Below are 19,224 nucleotides of genomic sequence, written 5' to 3' on the forward strand. Positions count from 1 at the left end.
TACAGTTTGAAATATCTGCTAATAAGTGTGAAATCATTGTCTGGTAAAGCTAAGCACAAAAGGTTATAAGAAATAAAGGCAATTATTCTACTCTCTTGTGCTGTGGAGGGTATGTTACTAATGCCCTCCTGGATGTGAAGGAAAGGAAAATGACTAATACTAGGTGGTCTTGTCACTTAGCAAGACCATTGTCAGCCTGGATGCTACACTAGTAATGAAATATAAAAATCACTGGAGGAAGAGCTTCAGTTATTGTCCAAATCTCCTCCATGAAGGATTTGTGGGAAGATCCAGAGCAAAAAAACACACAGAATGAGAAGGTGTCGCTGCATTGTGGCATGTACCACAGGCATACAGAGCTTACCTAGGGTAAACTCTTAACAAATGCTTGCTCAGTGGTTAATTGGTAGATTTGTAAAATCATGGATGTTCTACTACATCATAATAACTGATACTAGACTATGATTGGAAACATGATGATTAGATTCTTGAATACAAAGTACTATGGCATCAAATGTTCATCATTTAATTACATTTGGTCTCAAAATTATTATTGAATTCATGGTGGAAACTAATCTACATTTTAGATAGGGAATGGGAAAGACAATGGCATTTTAAGTGAGTGTATTAAGGAATATTTAGTCAATAAATAAAATAATTCTAGTCTTTTTAAGATTAAAAATTACACATTCATATCATATAGGAAAATGATAAATCTCCAATGGACTTAATCTTTATCACTTAAAAGATTACAATTACTTTCATTCCTAATACAGAATCTTGATACATCCCAAACAACAGAAAATATTTGTTCATTATCATTAATGTATCTTATTTTGTGGGAAATTATACTGAATATATATTTACTCAATTAGAACTGTTTCAAATTAAACATTAAATAAAATCATTTAATCAAGCCACTTATAATTAATACATTAGCTACTATATACCTTCATTCCTGGCAATCCGGGGGGACCCTAGAAAAGAAATGTTTAATGTTAGTATTTATTTTTTTAAAAAAAAGCATTATCAATATCACACTATGTTGACTAATGGGGCAGAGATAGGGAGAAGGGACAAATAGAGAATTGGAAGTGCCAAGAGATGAAGAATGATCAAAGAAATAATATTTCATTAAAAAATGTTAGAATGCTTACCAACTCAGGAAGGGGGTAGGGTAGGGAAGAACTGAGAAAAAGGAGGGTCAGAAGAAAGGCAAGATTTTGGAATTCAAAATTTAAGAAAAATGAATGTTAAAAAATTGGTTTTAAATGTAATGGGGAAAAATAAAATATTATTTAAAAAATAATAATGTTTTACTTACTGCTATTCCAGAAAATCCAGGCAAGCCAGGAGAACCTGCTGGACCTCTATCCCCCTAAAAAGAACAGAGACATGTTCTTAACTCTGAGTATATTATCTTATCATTTCCTGATAAAGGGAATGGCAATATAAAAGCATTCTAGATTCATTTCTACAAGTTAAAACTGCTTAGGAAAACTCCACTAGTGCTTAAAATATATCTTTGCTTGGATTTAATCCTTTTCTAAAGATAAAGTGCTATTTCCTAGTCTTGTTCCTATTAAGTTTGTAAGAGGATTTTTCATGAGATAAAATATATGAATGATAGTGTTATCAACACCATGGCAGGGAATACACAGCAGGGTATCTTGTATAATTTAATGACTGATTTGGGTAGGAAAGCTGGTGCTTAAAAAGATACTTCACAGTGAAATTCTGTAGAATGATTAAACACTTCCTAGAAAAGAAATTCGAGTTCTTCAATGAATAAAATATCTAAAGAAAGGTAATTTGGTATAGCAAATAGCATTCAAGAGGATATCTGATCTGGTCTCTATTCTCAATTTTATCAGTGATTTGCTGGATAATCTTGGGAAAAATTTTATTTCTCTGTGGCTTATTTTCCTTATCTATAAAATTAAGAATTAGAACAGATGATTTCTATGGCAGATCCTTATAGTACTACATTTCTAAAATTCAATGAGTTGAATCCTTCTCTGACAAATAAAATTTCTGTGAATACCCCTGATTTATTATTTATTAACAGTTAAGCTGACTTTCAAGAACATAGAAAATGTGCTTGCTAAATTATTTTATGCCTATATCTGTGACTTCATTAGTATAAAGGACCACTAGTGAAGAAAACCCCTTTGCCCATAATAATCGGCACCTGCTATGCAATGCAGAATCTTAAGAAAATTGTCTAGGACACTCAGTTTAACTGAGTTCCTCAATATCACACATAGCCAGTATGTTGGAGGTTCAACTTGAACCCAGGTGATACTTGAAGACTGACTATCCATTGATTTATCTATTACACAATAGGATCTATTTCTTTCTTTTTTTTCTTTCTTTCCTTCTTTCTTTCTTTCTTTCTTTCCCTCTTTCTTCTCATTTTCTCTTTCTCTCTCTTACACACACACACACACACACACACACACACACACACACACACACACACACACACACACACACACACTCTTAAACTTTCAGGAAAAGAGAAAACTTTGGCTCCAGGCCCAAACTTACCTTTGTTCCATTGCATCCTGGGATACCAGGAGGACCAGGTGGACCATCTTGGCCTGGGATACCCTACAATTAACAAAGTAAAAAAGTAAGCAACAATACTCACCTGATAATGGCATAACTGTACAACAGAAAAGTTTTCAAAATAATTTAATATTTAGCTCATATACATACAGGAAGTCCTGGGTTTCCAGGGTAGCCAGACGAGCCTGGTGGCCCCTATAAGTAAGAAAAAAAGAAGAGAATTAAAATAGTTTACAGCAACAATATCTTCACTCCACTTTGTTCAAAATGCCTCTATATCAGGTCCTCCTGATGTTTTAAATATGGATTGCCTATATTCCCCATCATCCATCTGAGCAAAATGAAAACTGTTATGGAGTATAGGGACATTCCCCCAACCAACAAGATAGATTATTTGTGTTTGCCAAATACATAAAATAACATTTTCATGCATATGTAGAGAACTTTGGACTTTTACTCATTTGTAATGTCTAATCAAAAATATAAGTGTAATTCACACTAAAGATCCATAAAGATGACAATTGTATCAAAACTAGAAATTTATCCCTGAGTAATATCAAAGATAATCAAGAGGTGATGTGTTCCCTTTCAGAAGTAAAATAGAAAATTTTTATTCAGAATATAGTATTGATTTTAATACCTTACAGGGAATTTGTTCTGAATACTTCAAGAGCTCTGTCTCCATATAACTACTATCAAATAAATAAAGTATAACCCTAAAATTTTGTAGATAATATCTTATATAATCCTGTTATTTTAATTCCCACATACACACACATATACAAATGAGATATATAGCCATTTGTCTCAAGTGCTTCATTATTTTGAAAAATTCCTAAAATTTTTGACTTTCCTCTCCCATAGGATTCAAGTATCAGGAAAAATTTTAAAGGAATAGCTTCTTTATCTTTGAAAATGATTCTTAATTTTAATGATATATACTCATAACTACATAATTTATGAGAAACCTCTAATTTCATCTTCTAACTTTATCTTCCAAAGTCAAAATCAAGATTTGTTCAAAAGAAATATTTGAGAAAGAGAAAAATTGGAGAAAAGTGAGGAAAAATGAATGTACTAAATTACTGAAGTAGAAACAAGGACTTTCAAAGTGCTACTTACTATGAAATTGTGGGTAAGTTTAGAAAGCATCCCTACCATCAATGCCAACATTAGCCTTAATAACTACTCCTCAAATCAATGCCTGATTTGAGCTTTGTCAAGAAAACCCCAAATGGGGTCATAAAGAGTCAGATATGTCTGAAACAGTTTTGAACAAAGGAGAAAGAAGAAGAAAAAGCAGCAAATGGGAGGAAATGAAAGAAGAGTGCTCACTCAGAGACTGGAGGTTGTGCAATGTAGTTTTTTTTTTTTTAAAGAGGCCTGGCATGATGTATTTCTGTATCCCACTTAAAGCTTTGCCCTTATCATACTCATTACATAGTAACCAACAAAATTTAAGTGACTATTATACTCACTCTTGTTCCTTTAGTTCCTGGTAGTCCTGGTTCTCCAGCATCTCCCTGTAAGAAAGTGAAATTGCATTATCAATGTTCATAATGCCAAGAATTGAGAATATCTTAGAACCCAACTGTTAATCAATCGATCCTACCTTATTTCCAGGAGGCCCATGTGGACCTTCAGGACCCTGCATTCCAGGAAACCCAATGACACCTTGTAATCCTGGAAAACCTCGTTCACCCTGAAAAATTAAAAAATGCAAGTCTGTGATATGCAAAATGCTTATTGGAACAAGTTTTCCCTCAAATGTTTCTTTTCCAATATCCTTAAAAATGCAGAAAGTTGAAGGCAGTGCTGCTGTTCTGAAGTTGTTTCTGTTTAATATATTGTACATTCCTATGGGGTAAGGATTGTGTGTCCCACAACTTCTAGTGTGGTTCATCTACAGAGTTGGTATTTAATAAATCTTTCCTGAACAAATTAATGAATGAAATATGTGTATGTTGTGGCGTGTGTGTGTGTGTGTGTGTGTGTGTGTGTGTGTGTGTGTGTGTGTAATCAATTGTAACATGGTTTAGTCACACAAGATTTTGTGTGAAGGCCTCTTTTATTCTTTCCTTTGCCTCTAATTATCCCTTGGTAATTAGGTAAGCCAATAGGAAGTTACTATGCAATCAACAGTGTGGTTAGAACTTTGGATTAGAATTTTTTGCCACTAAAGTACTAACTGTGTACTACTAATTTTTCTGTGTGGTGCTTAACAAGTAGGTAGCACCATGCTAGAAAATGTGGGTTATACACAGGCACATAATATACACATGGCTTTGCCCTAAGAATTTTATAATTTAGCTCCTAATACAATATAGCTCACATAAGACAACTAAATGACATGGGACATTATATGGCTAAGTGTATGAACCAAGGATGGAGACAATAAACAACTATATTCTATATACCAGAAGGAATAGAAGTCAAAGTAAACTGACTTGGTGGATGGCTTAGGACCTGGAACTAAGAATGGCTAAGGAGAAAGCAGGACATTCCAGGTGAGGGACACAGCATAAACAAGGAAATAGGAGCTAAAGCAGCAGCTAGGTGGTACATTGGATAGAATATGGGCTTGGAATCAGGGAGACTCATCTTCATGAGTTCAAATCTGGTCTCAGATACTTATTAGCTGGGTGACCCTGGGCAAGTCACTTAACTTTGTTTTTCTCAGTTTACCATCTACAAAATAAGCTGGAGAAGAAAATGAAAAACCACTTGAATATCTTTGCCTAATGGGATCTCACAAAAAGTCACAGAAGTGACACTAAATGGGGTCCCAAAGAGTCAGACATAACTGAAACAATTAGACAATAAAAGGCTAGAATAAATCTGAAAGGCATTGAACAGAGAAGACAAAGCTAAATGAAGAGAAGAGTGACATGCTGGAAAACAGTGGGAGATAAAGCTGAAAAAACAAACCTGTGGTGTATTATGGAGTCTGACTTCACTGAAGGATATGGAACAGGTCAACTATTACTTTAGGAAGATGACCACATTTTAACTGGTCAGTAGAAAACCCTATGGTTTAGGGGGGAAATCTCTTGATTTATAGTTAGAAGACACTGGTGCGAGACCTGAATGTATTGGCTATGTGTCTTTGGGTAAGTCCCTCAGCATCTCACAGAGATTAGATAAGAAGATATTCAGGTCCTTTCTTGATCTAGAATCTTGTGCCTTTAAATTCCTAAAAGGGCAAGAACACTAAAGTAATACTACAACAAAGACTTGTCAGATATGGGAATATGGAATACAGATCTAAGCAAACTTTTTTAACTTTATTTTTTCAATTGTTTTATTATTTTATCTGTTTTTTCTTTTACAACATATCTAATTAAGAAATGTGTTTTGTGTGACTGTACATGTATAATCTAAATCAAGTTGCTTTTCTTCTCAGTGAGGAAGGAGGGGAGAGAGGGAGATAATTTGGAACTAAAAACTTTTTAAAATTAATATAAAATTGTTTTTACATGAAATTAAAAATAATAAAATACTTTAAAAGGCTTGTCATATAAAACATTAGTATTTCAATTATCCAAAAAAGGGAAAAGCAGAGGACATGGTTTTATATCTTAGCACTGCTACTCATTATCTATGCAGTCTTGGGCAAATCACCTAACTTCTCTAGGACTGATTTTCCTCATCTCTAAAGTGAGGAGGGGCCACTTGATTGAATATGAGTAAACTACTTGAGAATGGAATTATTTCAGTTTTTACATCTATTTGTTGTCTATATCTCTAGCATCTGGTACAGTACATAAGTCCTTAATAAATGTTTGTTGGTTCATTGATGACTTTTTTAGATCCTTTTTAGGCAGTGTGAGACAGCACGATGGCACAGTAGACAGAGTGCAGGACTTAGAATTAGGAAGATTTCATCTCCCTGGGTGCTAAAATGGCCTAAAATACTAATATATGTGTGACCCTTAGGCAAGTCATATAACTCTGTTTGGCTTAGTCCCTCATCTATAAAATGAGTTGTGGAAGAAAATGGCAGATCATTCCAGAATCTTTTCCAAAAAAACCCCAAATGGGATCATGAGGAAGCAGACACAACTGAAAACAACTGAACAACAATAACTAGGCAATATAGTACACCACAAAGTATGGAATTGGAGTCAATCTGTGACCAAATATTAGCACTTACTTGTTTAGTCATTTTTTCAGTCATGTCAAACTCTTTGTGACCATAATTGGGGTTTTCTTAGTAAAGATACTAAAGTAGTTTTGCCATTTCCTTCTCCAGTTCATTTTACAGATGAAGAAACTGAGGCAAAAAAGGGGTAAGTAACTTGCCTGAGTTCACACACAGTGACTGCACCTATATTTGAACTCAGGAAGTAAAGTCTTCCTGACTCCAGGCCCAGCACTCTATCCACTCTACCACCTAGCTGCCTGTCTGGCATTACTACTTTGGACATTTTACTTTTCTGGGATTCAGTTTCCTCAAATGTAATATAAGGGCAATAAGAGTCTCAAAAAGTATCTTTGATCAGTCAACCTTCCATCTCAATCCTTTTATCCTATGATTTAAATTTATATCACTTTTTTCTCAGCTCCTATTAATTAGCATTAGAGAAAAAAGGCAAGATATACTTCAGAACAGAATTTTCTTCAAAACAGAAAACTACCCAGAGTCACTAGAAAACTCATTTTTTAAAAAATCAAGTTTGTGTAGATTCAAATAATAATCCATCAAAAACTGAAAATATCAGCTCCATTTCCAAAACATTTTAGCAGCCTAGATAATGAACCAACTGGTAAAAACCTAACCTTCTTTCCTGAATGACTCTGTGGGTCTAAATTGCAACTATAGCATGACAGTACCATCGATTATTCTCCCCATTTGCTTGGAAACTTAAATCAGAATTCCATAAACAGCATTTGAATGAATGAGGAAGAAATTACTTTAAACTCTAGAGGATACAACTCAATGGCAAATGCATTAAAGAAAATGAAAGTCTGCACTTTGGCCTCATTTTTGCAACAACAGTATCAAGGGCTTCTACAAGAAGGACCAGATGCGACTATGCTCAGAACAGGATTTGATCCTGTGTTAGAATCCTTGCCTTTATGACCTTGTGGTATATAGGAAAAGAAAGCCATTCATAATCTACCTAGCACTTAATTAAGAACAGAAATGGAGATTCGAATACATGGCTTTTATACATGTTCTTCCTTTGACTCCTTCCTCCCCCTAAAAAACAAAAATAGGAGCAAACTGAGGGGACAGAGGTAGATTTAACATTGAAATAATATCTGCCAACTATAAACAATAAATAGGAATCTGTTGTTCAAATACTGGAAAGTCTACCTGAAAGAAATGTTCACACAATTAATTAGTACTTACAAAGGGTTAACCAAGTGAAGGAAAGAAGCCATGGAGCACTTTGAGCTGCCATAATTATTTTCCATATGGTATTTGTAATTATTATATAAAAGAGATCACTTTGGAGCAAAAATGCATTATATGTTGGAAGAAATATTTGGCACTTATTGCCAAAAACAGCCTTATGACATAGATTCGGATCAAATCTTATCATTCTCATTTAAACATAAGGAATGTCTGAAGCAGTGAGCAAAATTAAATGACTTGGCAAAAGATTCTCACTGAGTCAGCACCAATGCCAAGAATTTTTTTTAAAAGTCTTATCATGCCCCAGTCAATGTTTTTTCTAGGTCACTAAACCACACCAGTTCCCAAGGGAAGATTAAACATCATGCCAAGATTAAACCCATCTGAGGTAGCATCCCTTTTATGTCCATTTTACAGACATGGAAATTAAGACAGAAGTTAAACTGACCTGCCACTTATCCCCTCCCTTCTGACCTAGAAGTGTCCTTGGGAATTGGGTCTAGGAATCTGAATTCCCAGTCCCACAATTAACCACAGGAACACATTCTTTCCCAAATGTCATTAGAGAATGCAAGAAATCTGTATGTCCCAAGAGTTTTGAAATTAAGTAGCTAAAAGGAAGTGACTACTCAGCCTGCATAACTCTCTACCCCTCCCTACATATTTTTTTCCTAATTTCCCAAGTCATTTGTTCAGACAAAAGCCCACATGAATAATCCAATATCTAGTTCCCTGTCCAAATTTATCATGGGAACTAGAGCTAGAAGTAAAGACAGGATAAGCATTCACACAACTATACAATAAGCTGGCAAATACTGCATGTAATTACACTGTCCCAATTATTTTCCCCAAAGACTTCTTTAAGTCCTGAGTGATGATGTACAAAAAAGCAAAGGGCTGGACATATTGTTCAAGGATTATATACATGCAGTAAGTGTAAGTCCATAATGTACAGCCAGCTGTAAAAAGACAAGAATGCAATAAACGAGTTAGCTTCTGCTATATTTCAACTCCAACTGTTCATAAGTTAACATCAATGGGATAAAGACTCCTTTCAGCATCTTTAAAACGGAAACATAGGGTCCAAAAGAACATGTTGACCGTGTACTTCATGTGCGGTTGAACTATAAACTCTGAACATTGCTTGTCAATGATACAAGCTGAAAGAGGACATTTTTTAATGTTACAGAAAATGCTCAGAACATTTTGTGCAATGCATTGCCAGGTGTCTAATGATCCAAATAGGGAGTTCATGTGTCTTCAGAACAGAAGTAACTTGGTAATATCTCCCATGAAGAAATTCAGAACATGGGTTGGGGGGTAGGACTAGGAAGGAATAAAAAATCTATCATCTTTAGGGGAAACATTAAAGAATGGGGCTATAGAAAATGACCTCAGCACTGATACTAGCTTTTCTAAATTAGGCATGAAATAGAGTTTCATGCTTGGGATGACTGCAAAGTTTTGCTCAATATGTAGCCAGAAGCAAGCATATATTACCAAAAAATGAATTCATGTGAAGTGGAAAGTGCAAACTCCAAAAAAGTACAATTATTTTTCTTTCCTTTGAAATGAATGAATGAAAACATTTATTATGCACTTGCTACATGCCAATTAAACTGAGCTAAGTCTTAGGATATAAGTAGGAGCTACCAATTGAGAAAACCAATATCTAGAGGTGGGGGCATTTTGTTTTGGAAAGCTATAGACAGTGGAAGGAATCACAGAGAATAGACTGACATAAACCTTTCCAGAAGCAATAACATGAGTTCATTTAATTACAGCCCTAGAACTAGAAAGGGGTTTGGGGAAGGCATCGAGGGCATGAGTTCAGCAACCTAGTAGCTGGCAAGAAGATGGTCAGGAAATGAAGCGAAAGGTTTGTGTAGGGCCAAGCCTACATTAGTAAGTGTCCATAGCCTCAAGGAATCAGGGCAGCAAGTACTCTAAAATGGGAGTCTCCATATGCAGTAAGAAAGACTAAGGCCTCTGACTTGGATTCTGGTCTAGGAGACAAAACAAATATTAAGAAGATGGTAAAGGTGTGAATAGCAAGAGAAGTCACTTCATGAAACAAGAGATCAGTAAGAGCAGATAGCCCTAAGTCAGTGATTCAAAATGAAATAAAGCCCCTTTGAATAGAAGTAGTTTGAAGTATCTTCTGATGGCTTAACTAATGTAGTTGCCAGCCCTCCAAAAATGCCCTAACAACCATGCAAACTATAGTCAGAAAATATTGTAATGCTTGTCCCGACAACTTAGAAGGGGATCATTAATTAGCTTTAAAATAGCATGCTTATCAATATGGTCATTTACCAGCCCTGTGATGCTGGTCACACCATTTGAATTCTCCAAGACTCAATTTTCTCACTTATAAAGTTGAAGGTAAAATATTAGTACTACCTGACTCTTTGTGGGGATCAAGTTACAAAGTATGCAAGAGGATGCTGAAATACAGGAGAATTACTATTCTTGGTATTTCTAGCACTTACCATAAAAGTGTACAAATCTTTAAGGATTTAGTAAAAGTCAAATGCCAAGCCAGAGGCAGCATGCCATCATGGAGAATGGAGACAGAATGATCTGGGTTAGAAAGTCACCTCAAATAATGAATGGGAAAATTCTTTAGCCTTTCTCATATTGAGTTTCCTAATCTGATGAATAGGAGAATTAACACCTATATAGCAATGCCAATAGCATTGATTGGAGAATCAAATGAGATAATGCATGTAAGGCATTTACAAACCTTAAAGTATTTTGTAAAACTTGCTTATTATTTGCTGAATTGAATGGATGTCTAGCAAAGATGAACTGGTTAATTATAATAATCTATTTCATTTCTTAGGATTGTCTTAAGATGGACATAAAGTTTTCACATATAGTAAATCAAGGGATTTGAACCTGGTAAATGACATAGTTGCTGCACTTCCATGATTATTTCATTCTATGGATCGCATCATCTGTGGATCCCAAGAACTGTTTTCTATATGTGGTTAGGGCTACCTTTAAGAGAAGGGAGCAGGAGATCTGAATTGCTATTTATGTTAATCTTCTTGAGTCCTAAGAGGAAAATTACTAAGAAGTAAGGGCCCAAATCATTTCAGGAATGGAAGCACTAAGATTTGGAAGCAGAGCAGAAGAGTTATCCAACCATGAGGGAAGTAGTTAAAATGAAGGGATGTAGTCAATGGGGTGACTGAAACACTCAGCCAAAAATTTCACAAGTCTAATTCCATGAGTCCAATGATAGCCAGCCATCTGCAAGGCCATTTCCTGAATGCTGATGTTGCTGGGAAAACTGTAGGAAGACTCTGATTAATGTCACAAGTTCATGGAAAAGTTTTGTGACTGGGACTCACTGGGAGTAGTCTTCATGCCATTCTGTTTGACATTAGAACAAAAATAGTGGTATTACCCAAGAGGAAAAGAGAAGTATAACTGACCATTCTTATGGAATGTGACAGAACATTCCAATTATCCTATCTAATTTTCTGAGGACAAAAGTAGTAACTTTCTTTTGCCTCCTCTCCTTTTAAAACAATTGAATTTATATTCTCATCCAAAGGATGTAGTTTAATGGCAAATAATGGTCTTCTTTATCAGATACCTGTTGTACAATATCACCTTTGTTGTTATTTTCCTACTATTCATAATTTTTAAGAGAATGGAGGAAGGATATGAACTCAAAAAGCACTATCACAGATCCTCCTTCATTCACTGTGCCCCTTTATAATTTCTCTAATGACTAATATTTAACTAGAGAAATGAATATTGGGAGGTCTTACTTTTTTACTGACACAAACCCCCAATGTATCTAATCTATGAGGTCTAGGAAACTTGTCTTACAACAAAACCTAAAAAGAGTTTAAAGAAATGTTGCCTGATATTGAGAAACTTTAGTACCTTTATAAATGCAAAGTGGAGAAGATGAAGCATTTTTCTTACTGCTGTGGTCAATGGATGTTTTCTGAACTCAACCTGTTGATTCCCAGATACAGGGACTATCCTGAATCAAGAGACACTATAATCCAATTAGATAAGCATTACTCTTTTTTACTTTCTTCAGACATTTTGATCTCTTCCTATGTCCTCTATTCGAAGGGGGTGGGGGGGAAAGGTCTTCAGTTATAAGATAGGATAGTACTGTCAGAATTGTAAAATTCTAGAATTAGATGAGATCTTGCCCTGTAGACTTTTTAAAAGCACAACCCCCTAATTTTACATCTGAAAAAAACTGAGATCTAGAGAGGTTAGGTACCCCAGCATCACTTTAGTCTAGAATTCCCTTGTGTAAAATTCTTATCGATGCACACATGGGACTAGACTCTAGAGAATAAAGATCCATCTCTCTTTCATAGTCACAACTGATCTAATGTACTTTCAGTTGGAGGATTTTTGAGAATAACTACAATTGATGCCTAGATCATTAAAGAAACTTTGACAAGAACCCTTTCATTGGTTACTGTTCTTCCCCCCACTGATGTATCCTCAGCCTTGAAATCTCTGTAGAAAGAATAACCTGCCAGCACAAACATTTCTACAGGTCTCTAAGACACAGAATACAATAGTATTAAGGAAAACTTCAAATATCACACTATATTGGGGTAAAATGTATTTAAGCACATTTCTAGACTATTTGATTTTTGTTTAGGGGAAAGGAGAGTTTCAGGGTTTTTTCCCTTCTTTCTTTTTAATTGAAACGTATTATTTCATTAGTACTAAGAAATTTCAGTGTAGAAACACTCTACTGTGACAGAGGCAATACATCAGAGTTTTAGAAATCTACTGAGTACATTTAGAGGTTAAATGACTTGCACAGCCAGTATATCTGAGACAAGACTTGAACTCACACCTTGCTGTCTCCAAGACCAGCCCTTTATCACCAAATCTACACTATCAGACTTATGATACAGAAATGATAATTTCCACTAAAATGAAATATTATAACTAGATTAAGAACTAAAGGATGCATATTAGGTACTGGAGGGGAAAGATACCTTCTTAACTGATTCATATCTGTGAGGAAAGAAAACAGATAACTATCTTCTCACTCCATAGAAGTCAATTTCACATTCTACTGATTAGGGAGAAATTAATAGAAATCTCTTCAAAGAATTTTCCCAAGTAAAGAAAAAGGGACTGTCCCTTCAGCCAAAGAATAATTAGATGGAACATTATATTCTCCTTTAATATAAACAATCTACAAATGTTGCTCCCCACCAAATGGTCTAAAAGCAAACAAAGTATCAACTCCACCAATTCAGTAAACACTTTCTCTAAATTATAAACATTAATGGTAACAAATTGTTGGCAGCCAAATGTCTTAGGTATTTAAAGGGTCTTTGCTTTCTGTCAAAGGTCTGGATTTCCCTAATCAGAGCCAGTGTGGTTAGTGAGTCTGTGAAATGAAAACACATAAGGTAATAAAGAGTTTTTAGAGAAAAAAATTGTTCTGTTTCCTCTCATTTTCTTTTTAGGGAGGCCAACTCTACCCTATAATGATTCTTCATCAATTCACATTTTATCAAGTGGCAAAATTTGCCTCAAAGATTTTGCTGGATAAATATCTAGAATTCATTCCCTGAAGTACTCAGCTGCACACATACCCCCAGTTTAATAACAAGAAAAATATTATGATGATATTTTAGGCAAGCATTCATTTCCCTATGAAGAGCCTGTGTATAAGTATTGCATGGGCTGTTAATCTTTAATTTATAGCTTATTTTTGTTTTAGTATCAATCTCCAACTAAATAGCTAACTTTGCTTTTTACTGTGGGAAATACTTTGTACTTTTGTGCTCTGCTCTCACAGATTATTAACACATTCACCTTTGAACTTCTGGGTTCAAATGGTTTATACTACATAAAACTCAAGCTGGTCCATTTTTCCCTATAAAAGCCTAGTAGACTCCTACCACAAATCCCCACATCCCAACCTCATTCCCATCCAAGATCTGGCCCATATCCTTCCTGCTTAATCTCCCATATCCCATGATACTCCATCCATTTGGATCATTCTCTTAATGTATTCCAAGCTCCTCTGCCATATAATGGGAGGGATGGTTAGAGAGGGAATATACCTAAATAACATTTAGAAAATATGGGTTTCTAACTTGAATTTTTAAAAATCTAGTAACAAATTTCAATATAATTAGTTTCCTTTATAATTGTTATTTTTATAATTTAAAAACATGATTCTGAGAAGGAGTCCAGATTGCCAGAAAGGCACACACACAAAAAGTTAAGACCAGATTTACTAAACCTGGGGGAAAAATGTACTTCCTTTTTATTCTAGGAAAGATCAAAACAAAAGTTTTGGGTGCCCACTTGATATGCTGGTCAAAAAACACTAAGCCAGAAGGTAGAAGACTCAAATTCTAATGTAGGGTCAAGCATAGAACCACTCTGTGATGCTGGGCAAGTCATAGTCTTACTGAGCTTAGATTTCCATTCTAGAAATGCAGGTAATATGTGCCTTGCCTATTAAATGGGTTAGTAGAAGGATCAAATTAGCTAATGTGTATGGAAATGCTCTTTAAATTATAAAGTGTTGTATGATTGTTGTGTGTCATTATCTTTACATTTATCTCAAGAACCAGAAGTTTTCTCCCAAGTGGTGGTTTTACTAACTCACCTTTAGGTGGGCTGCAATATGTTTCTCACCACCAGGAGGAAGTATGGGTCTATGGATTTTAAATGACAAAGCTAAAATCAACTACTGGGATATTAAGCCATGATTTCTTTTTTCTTTAAAGCATTCAATGTAAGTGCAAATTAGGCTGGGTTGATTGGAAGTGCCTTTGAGAAACCATACGGAGCAAATTTAAAAGAACCTTCTCTACAGTAAGAATTTTAATTAGACTAAAAAATACAACACATACAACCAGTAACCCAAATCTTTCTGTTACTGGTTGTCTCCTCTCTAGGGATCTACTAATTAATAATTTGGCAATGTCTGTAATGCAAGCTTCTTGAGAACTGTGACTTCTTAAAATTTAGTTTTTGTTACTTCCTATTCTTATTGGTATCTGGAACACATTAGGTCTTAAAAAATGTCTACTAACTGATTTCAGGGTGCGAAAGATGCTCCCATAATTCTTCAAAAAAGAAAATGTATACATAGAAAATTTTTAAACTAATAAATAAATACTTTGGTATTTGACATCAGAGTAGTCCAATAATTTGCCTTTAAATTAAAACAAAAATCACTACATAAGGGGCATCTTTATTTTTAACCCTTACTTTCCATCTTAGGATCAATACTGTGTATTGGCTCTAAGGCAAAAGGCTGGGAAGGGGTAGGCAATAGGGATTAAGTGATTTCCCTAGGGTCACACAATTAGAAAGTGTCTGAGGTCACATTTGAACCCAAGACTTCCCATTTAAGGGGCCTGGCTTACAATCTATCCTTTTTTAAACACATTATTAGAAATCTGAAATTGTAAGAGAAGCCAATCATTTATTCAATTTCATAGCTTTCGGGTAAAAATCATATTTTAGGAAAAAATGGAATACCACGAGTTACCACAATAACTACATGTATAACATGTTGTTAAACAAACCTCAAAGTCAGACAAATGAATCTCCTTTAAGGCAAACTAAAATCCTTCGTGTTTCTGCAGCTTATTTTTGTTTACCTGAGTTGCAATTTAAATTCTTCTCCTGTTTAAACTTTTAGAAGCAATTCCTCTACCTCTTTTCTTTCCATTCCAGCCCATCTTTCTCACTGCTGCCCAAACTAATTTTCCTTCAGATCAGGCATGACCAAGTGACTCCCCACTCCATTAATTCCAATAGCTTCCTATTGCCACTAGGATGAACTATACACTTCTCTCTTGAGCTTTGAAAGCCCTCACTCCAACTATCTTCCCAGTCTCATTGAACATTATTCTCCCTCTTGTACTCTAAGGCACTCACAAACTATCCACCTCTCTGCTCCTAAAACACTCCCTGACCTCTCCGTGCCCGTGCACTGACTGACCATCTCCCATGCCTTGAATGCACTCACTCCTTATCTCTGCTTCATAGTCTCTCTCTTTCTTGAAGATGGAGTTCAAGCCATATATTCCACAAGAAGTTTTGTTATGATTCCCTCCCCCTTAAAACACCATGTATTTGACTACTTGGTATATATTTACACATGTTCATTTCATACATATGCAAGATAGACTTTAAAATGAACTTGTTAACTTGATATTAGAGATTGCTTCATTCTTTGTACTTATGTTCTCTCTGCCTAGCACAATTCCTGAAACATAGTAGGTGCTTAATAAGTAATTATTGATTGAAGGCAGAAAATGCATAATAATTCTGGATCTAAGCTAAGGAGAAGCACCTGGCTGATGGGAAGTTTGCCAAGTTTGAAGTGAGAAGACTTCGTTCTGAATCCCACCTCTGGACTTCAGTTTTCTCAGCTGGGAAATGTGGTAGTAAGACTAAATCATTTACAACTAAAGGTCCACTGACCGCCAAACTGTCTGTAGATAGTTTTCAGGAGGAAATTGAACTTGAAGAGGAAAAAATATATTTTTGCCCACCTCTAATTGAAATTTAGCATTTCCTTCACCTTCAGTTGAAGACATTATTCTGATGAGTCAGTCTATATGCTTCCCCAGAATTCCAATAGGCTCCATGACACACAGAAGGATATAAAAACCTAAACTAGATGATCTGTACTGTCTCTTTCTGTTCTATGATCCCACAATCCAAAGAAACTTAGGGAAAACACATGATAATGAGCTCTTTTTAAAATGTATTCCTTCTTAGGAAAGATCTAACCCAGCCATGTTACATCAAATGACATTGGGGTATATAGACATATAAAATAGCATTTCTCTTTATCACCAGGTTCTAGCAAGCTATGTGAAAAGTGAACTTCCAACTATTCTACTTAAAAAATTCATTTCAGAATATCATTTATTTCTCCCAAATACCTCTTTTGTCTGCTAAAGTAGCCAGTGAAACAGCTAACAGAAAGAAAACAAATGCCTAGAAAGCAGAGACCGTGGATTGTCACAATTTGCTATTGTAAAATCAACTCAAGGCCACCAAGCCTCCAGCACAGAGGCAAGGGAACACAATTCCAATGAGAAAGCTGGACAGTGGTCACCTTCAAGATAAGTATCAGCCATTGCATTACAATCTATAAGCAAGGATGAAAGAAGAAACATTAATGAAATCCTGAAAAAATAGTTTCAAGGGAAAAAGCATAGTAGTGGTAGGTTGGAAAGCAATAATAACTGGCAGACTAATTGGGCTTTGTGGTCATATAGCCACTAAAAGGGGGAAGACCACAAATATGCAGGAGTTTTCTTTGTCTTCAAAGGGTAGTTTTGATGAATATACAATATAGAAAGGGACTTTTCTCTGTCTCTGTCTCTGTCTCTGAGTGTCTGTCTTCAGTGCGTCTCTGCTTCTGTCTCTGTCTTACTCTGCTTGTTTCTGTCCCTTCAGTCTCTGTTTCCTTCTTTCTTTCTCTTTCTCTCTCCTTTTATCTTTGTGTTTCTGTCTCTCAGTGTCTCCCTATTCCCCTGCCTCTCTTCTCTCTCACATATATACAACATCATTTATAGATATGACTAAAATCATAAAAGTAATAAAATCAACTTATTAAGCATATCAGACAGCTTATAGGCACAAATTAATGTTGTCCTCCAAGTAATTAACATGAGACTGGGGACTAGGAAAGAAGTTGAAAGAAGAAAATATAAATACATGTTTATTCAAACTATGTTGTCTCACATAAAATATTTTTGGAATTTTTAGGGAGGAACAAGGTGGAAATACCTTCAAAGCCACTTTAAGAATATTTTAAGGAAATCAGGAAGAATTTGAGCTATTTAGGAATCACTTAAAATATATGAAGCTAAAGACATGTACAAGAATATTCATAGCTGCGCTCTTTGTGGTGGCAAAAAAATTGGAAAATGAGGGGATGCCCTTCAATTGGAGAATGGCTGAACCAATTGTGTTATCTGTTGATGATGGAATACTATTGTGCTCAAAGAAACAATGAACTGGAGCAATTCCATGGAGACTGAAATGACCTCCAGGAAGTGATGCAGAGTGAGAGGAGCAGAACCAGGCGAACATTGTACCCAGAGACTGATACACTGTGGTACAATCAAACGTAATGGACTTCTCCATTAGTGGCAGTGCAGTGACCCTGAACAACCCGGAGGGATCTATGAGAAAGAACACTATCCACATTCAGAGAAAAAACTGTGGGAGTAAAAACACCAAAGAAAAACAACTGCTTGAATATATGGTCGAGGGGATATAGCTGGGGATGTAGACAATGAACGTCCTAGTGCAAGCATCAACAACATGGAAATAGGTTCTGATCAAGAACACAAGTAATACCCAGTGGAATTATGTGTCAACTGTGAGAAGGGTGGGTTGAGGGGAGGGAGGGAAATAATGCAATTATTGTAACCAAGGAATAATGTTCTAAATTGACTAAATAAATTAATTTTTTAAAAAAATATATGAGGCTTCCCAAGGTGACTACTAAAAGAGGATAAAAGGGGCAGCTAGATGGCTCAGTGGATAGAGAGCCAGGTCTAGAGAGAGGAGGGTCTTGGGTTCAAATATGACCTCAGGCACTTCCCAGCCCCAGTTGCATAGCCCAAACTGATCATCTTTCTTGGAACCAACACATAGTATTGACTAATAAGGAAGGTTAGATTTTTTTTAAAGGGATAATACTCATTGTAGGTATAAATTCAGTTATTCTTGTTAAAAAACATTCACATTATTATTATAATACTACCTTTTACAGAGTATATAAGAGGAATTTTACAAATGAATTTTGATGATGATGAAGAGGATATATTTAGCAATAATGAAGGCTGTTCAAAGCTTTATGCTAAAACACTTTCGCTTTTCTCCTTGCCCCAATGAGCTCCAAACTAACAAAAGTTAAACAAATAGATATGCTAATAAATTTGTGAAGGTATTAATTTATTAAAAACAACTTAAGTAAATCAATACACTCCATAAATTGGCACAGCCAAAGATGTCATTACTCTACAGCAGGGGTCCCCAAACTTTTTACAAGGAGGCCAGTTCACTGTCCCTCAGACTGGTGAAGGGCTGGTCTAGAAAAACCTAACCCTAACCCTAACCAGGCAGCAATATACACAGTGCAGAATCCCCTCCCTCAGATCTCCGCTCACCATGCTGATGTCTTCCATTGTGCAGCCACATAATCCTTTGCACAGCACCTCCTTGTAAGGCACCAGGCAAAGGATTATGTCACTTGAATTAGTACTATATATGAGCGACGCCAT

The 19,224-nt window shown here is 35.6% G+C and overlaps 1 protein-coding gene across 1 annotated transcript in view; it reads right to left on the reverse strand.

Annotated features, from left to right (window-relative positions):
- The window catches only part of COL4A1 (collagen type IV alpha 1 chain), a 201,568-nt gene that overhangs the window by 88,048 nt on the left and 94,296 nt on the right, over positions 1 to 19,224 (reverse strand). Inside the window, exons 3-8 of the mRNA XM_056807802.1 lie at positions 4,184 to 4,273; positions 4,050 to 4,094; positions 2,722 to 2,766; positions 2,551 to 2,613; positions 1,325 to 1,378; positions 951 to 977 (exon numbers count right to left, since the gene is read on the reverse strand). Of these exons, the coding sequence (XP_056663780.1) occupies positions 951 to 977; positions 1,325 to 1,378; positions 2,551 to 2,613; positions 2,722 to 2,766; positions 4,050 to 4,094; positions 4,184 to 4,273 (324 nt within the window). The remainder of the gene's footprint in view (positions 1 to 950; positions 978 to 1,324; positions 1,379 to 2,550; positions 2,614 to 2,721; positions 2,767 to 4,049; positions 4,095 to 4,183; positions 4,274 to 19,224) is intronic.

The sequence above is a fragment of the Monodelphis domestica genome, chromosome 8, assembly GCF_027887165.1.
Source record: "Monodelphis domestica isolate mMonDom1 chromosome 8, mMonDom1.pri, whole genome shotgun sequence".
NCBI classification, from domain to species: Eukaryota; Metazoa; Chordata; class Mammalia; order Didelphimorphia; family Didelphidae; genus Monodelphis; species Monodelphis domestica.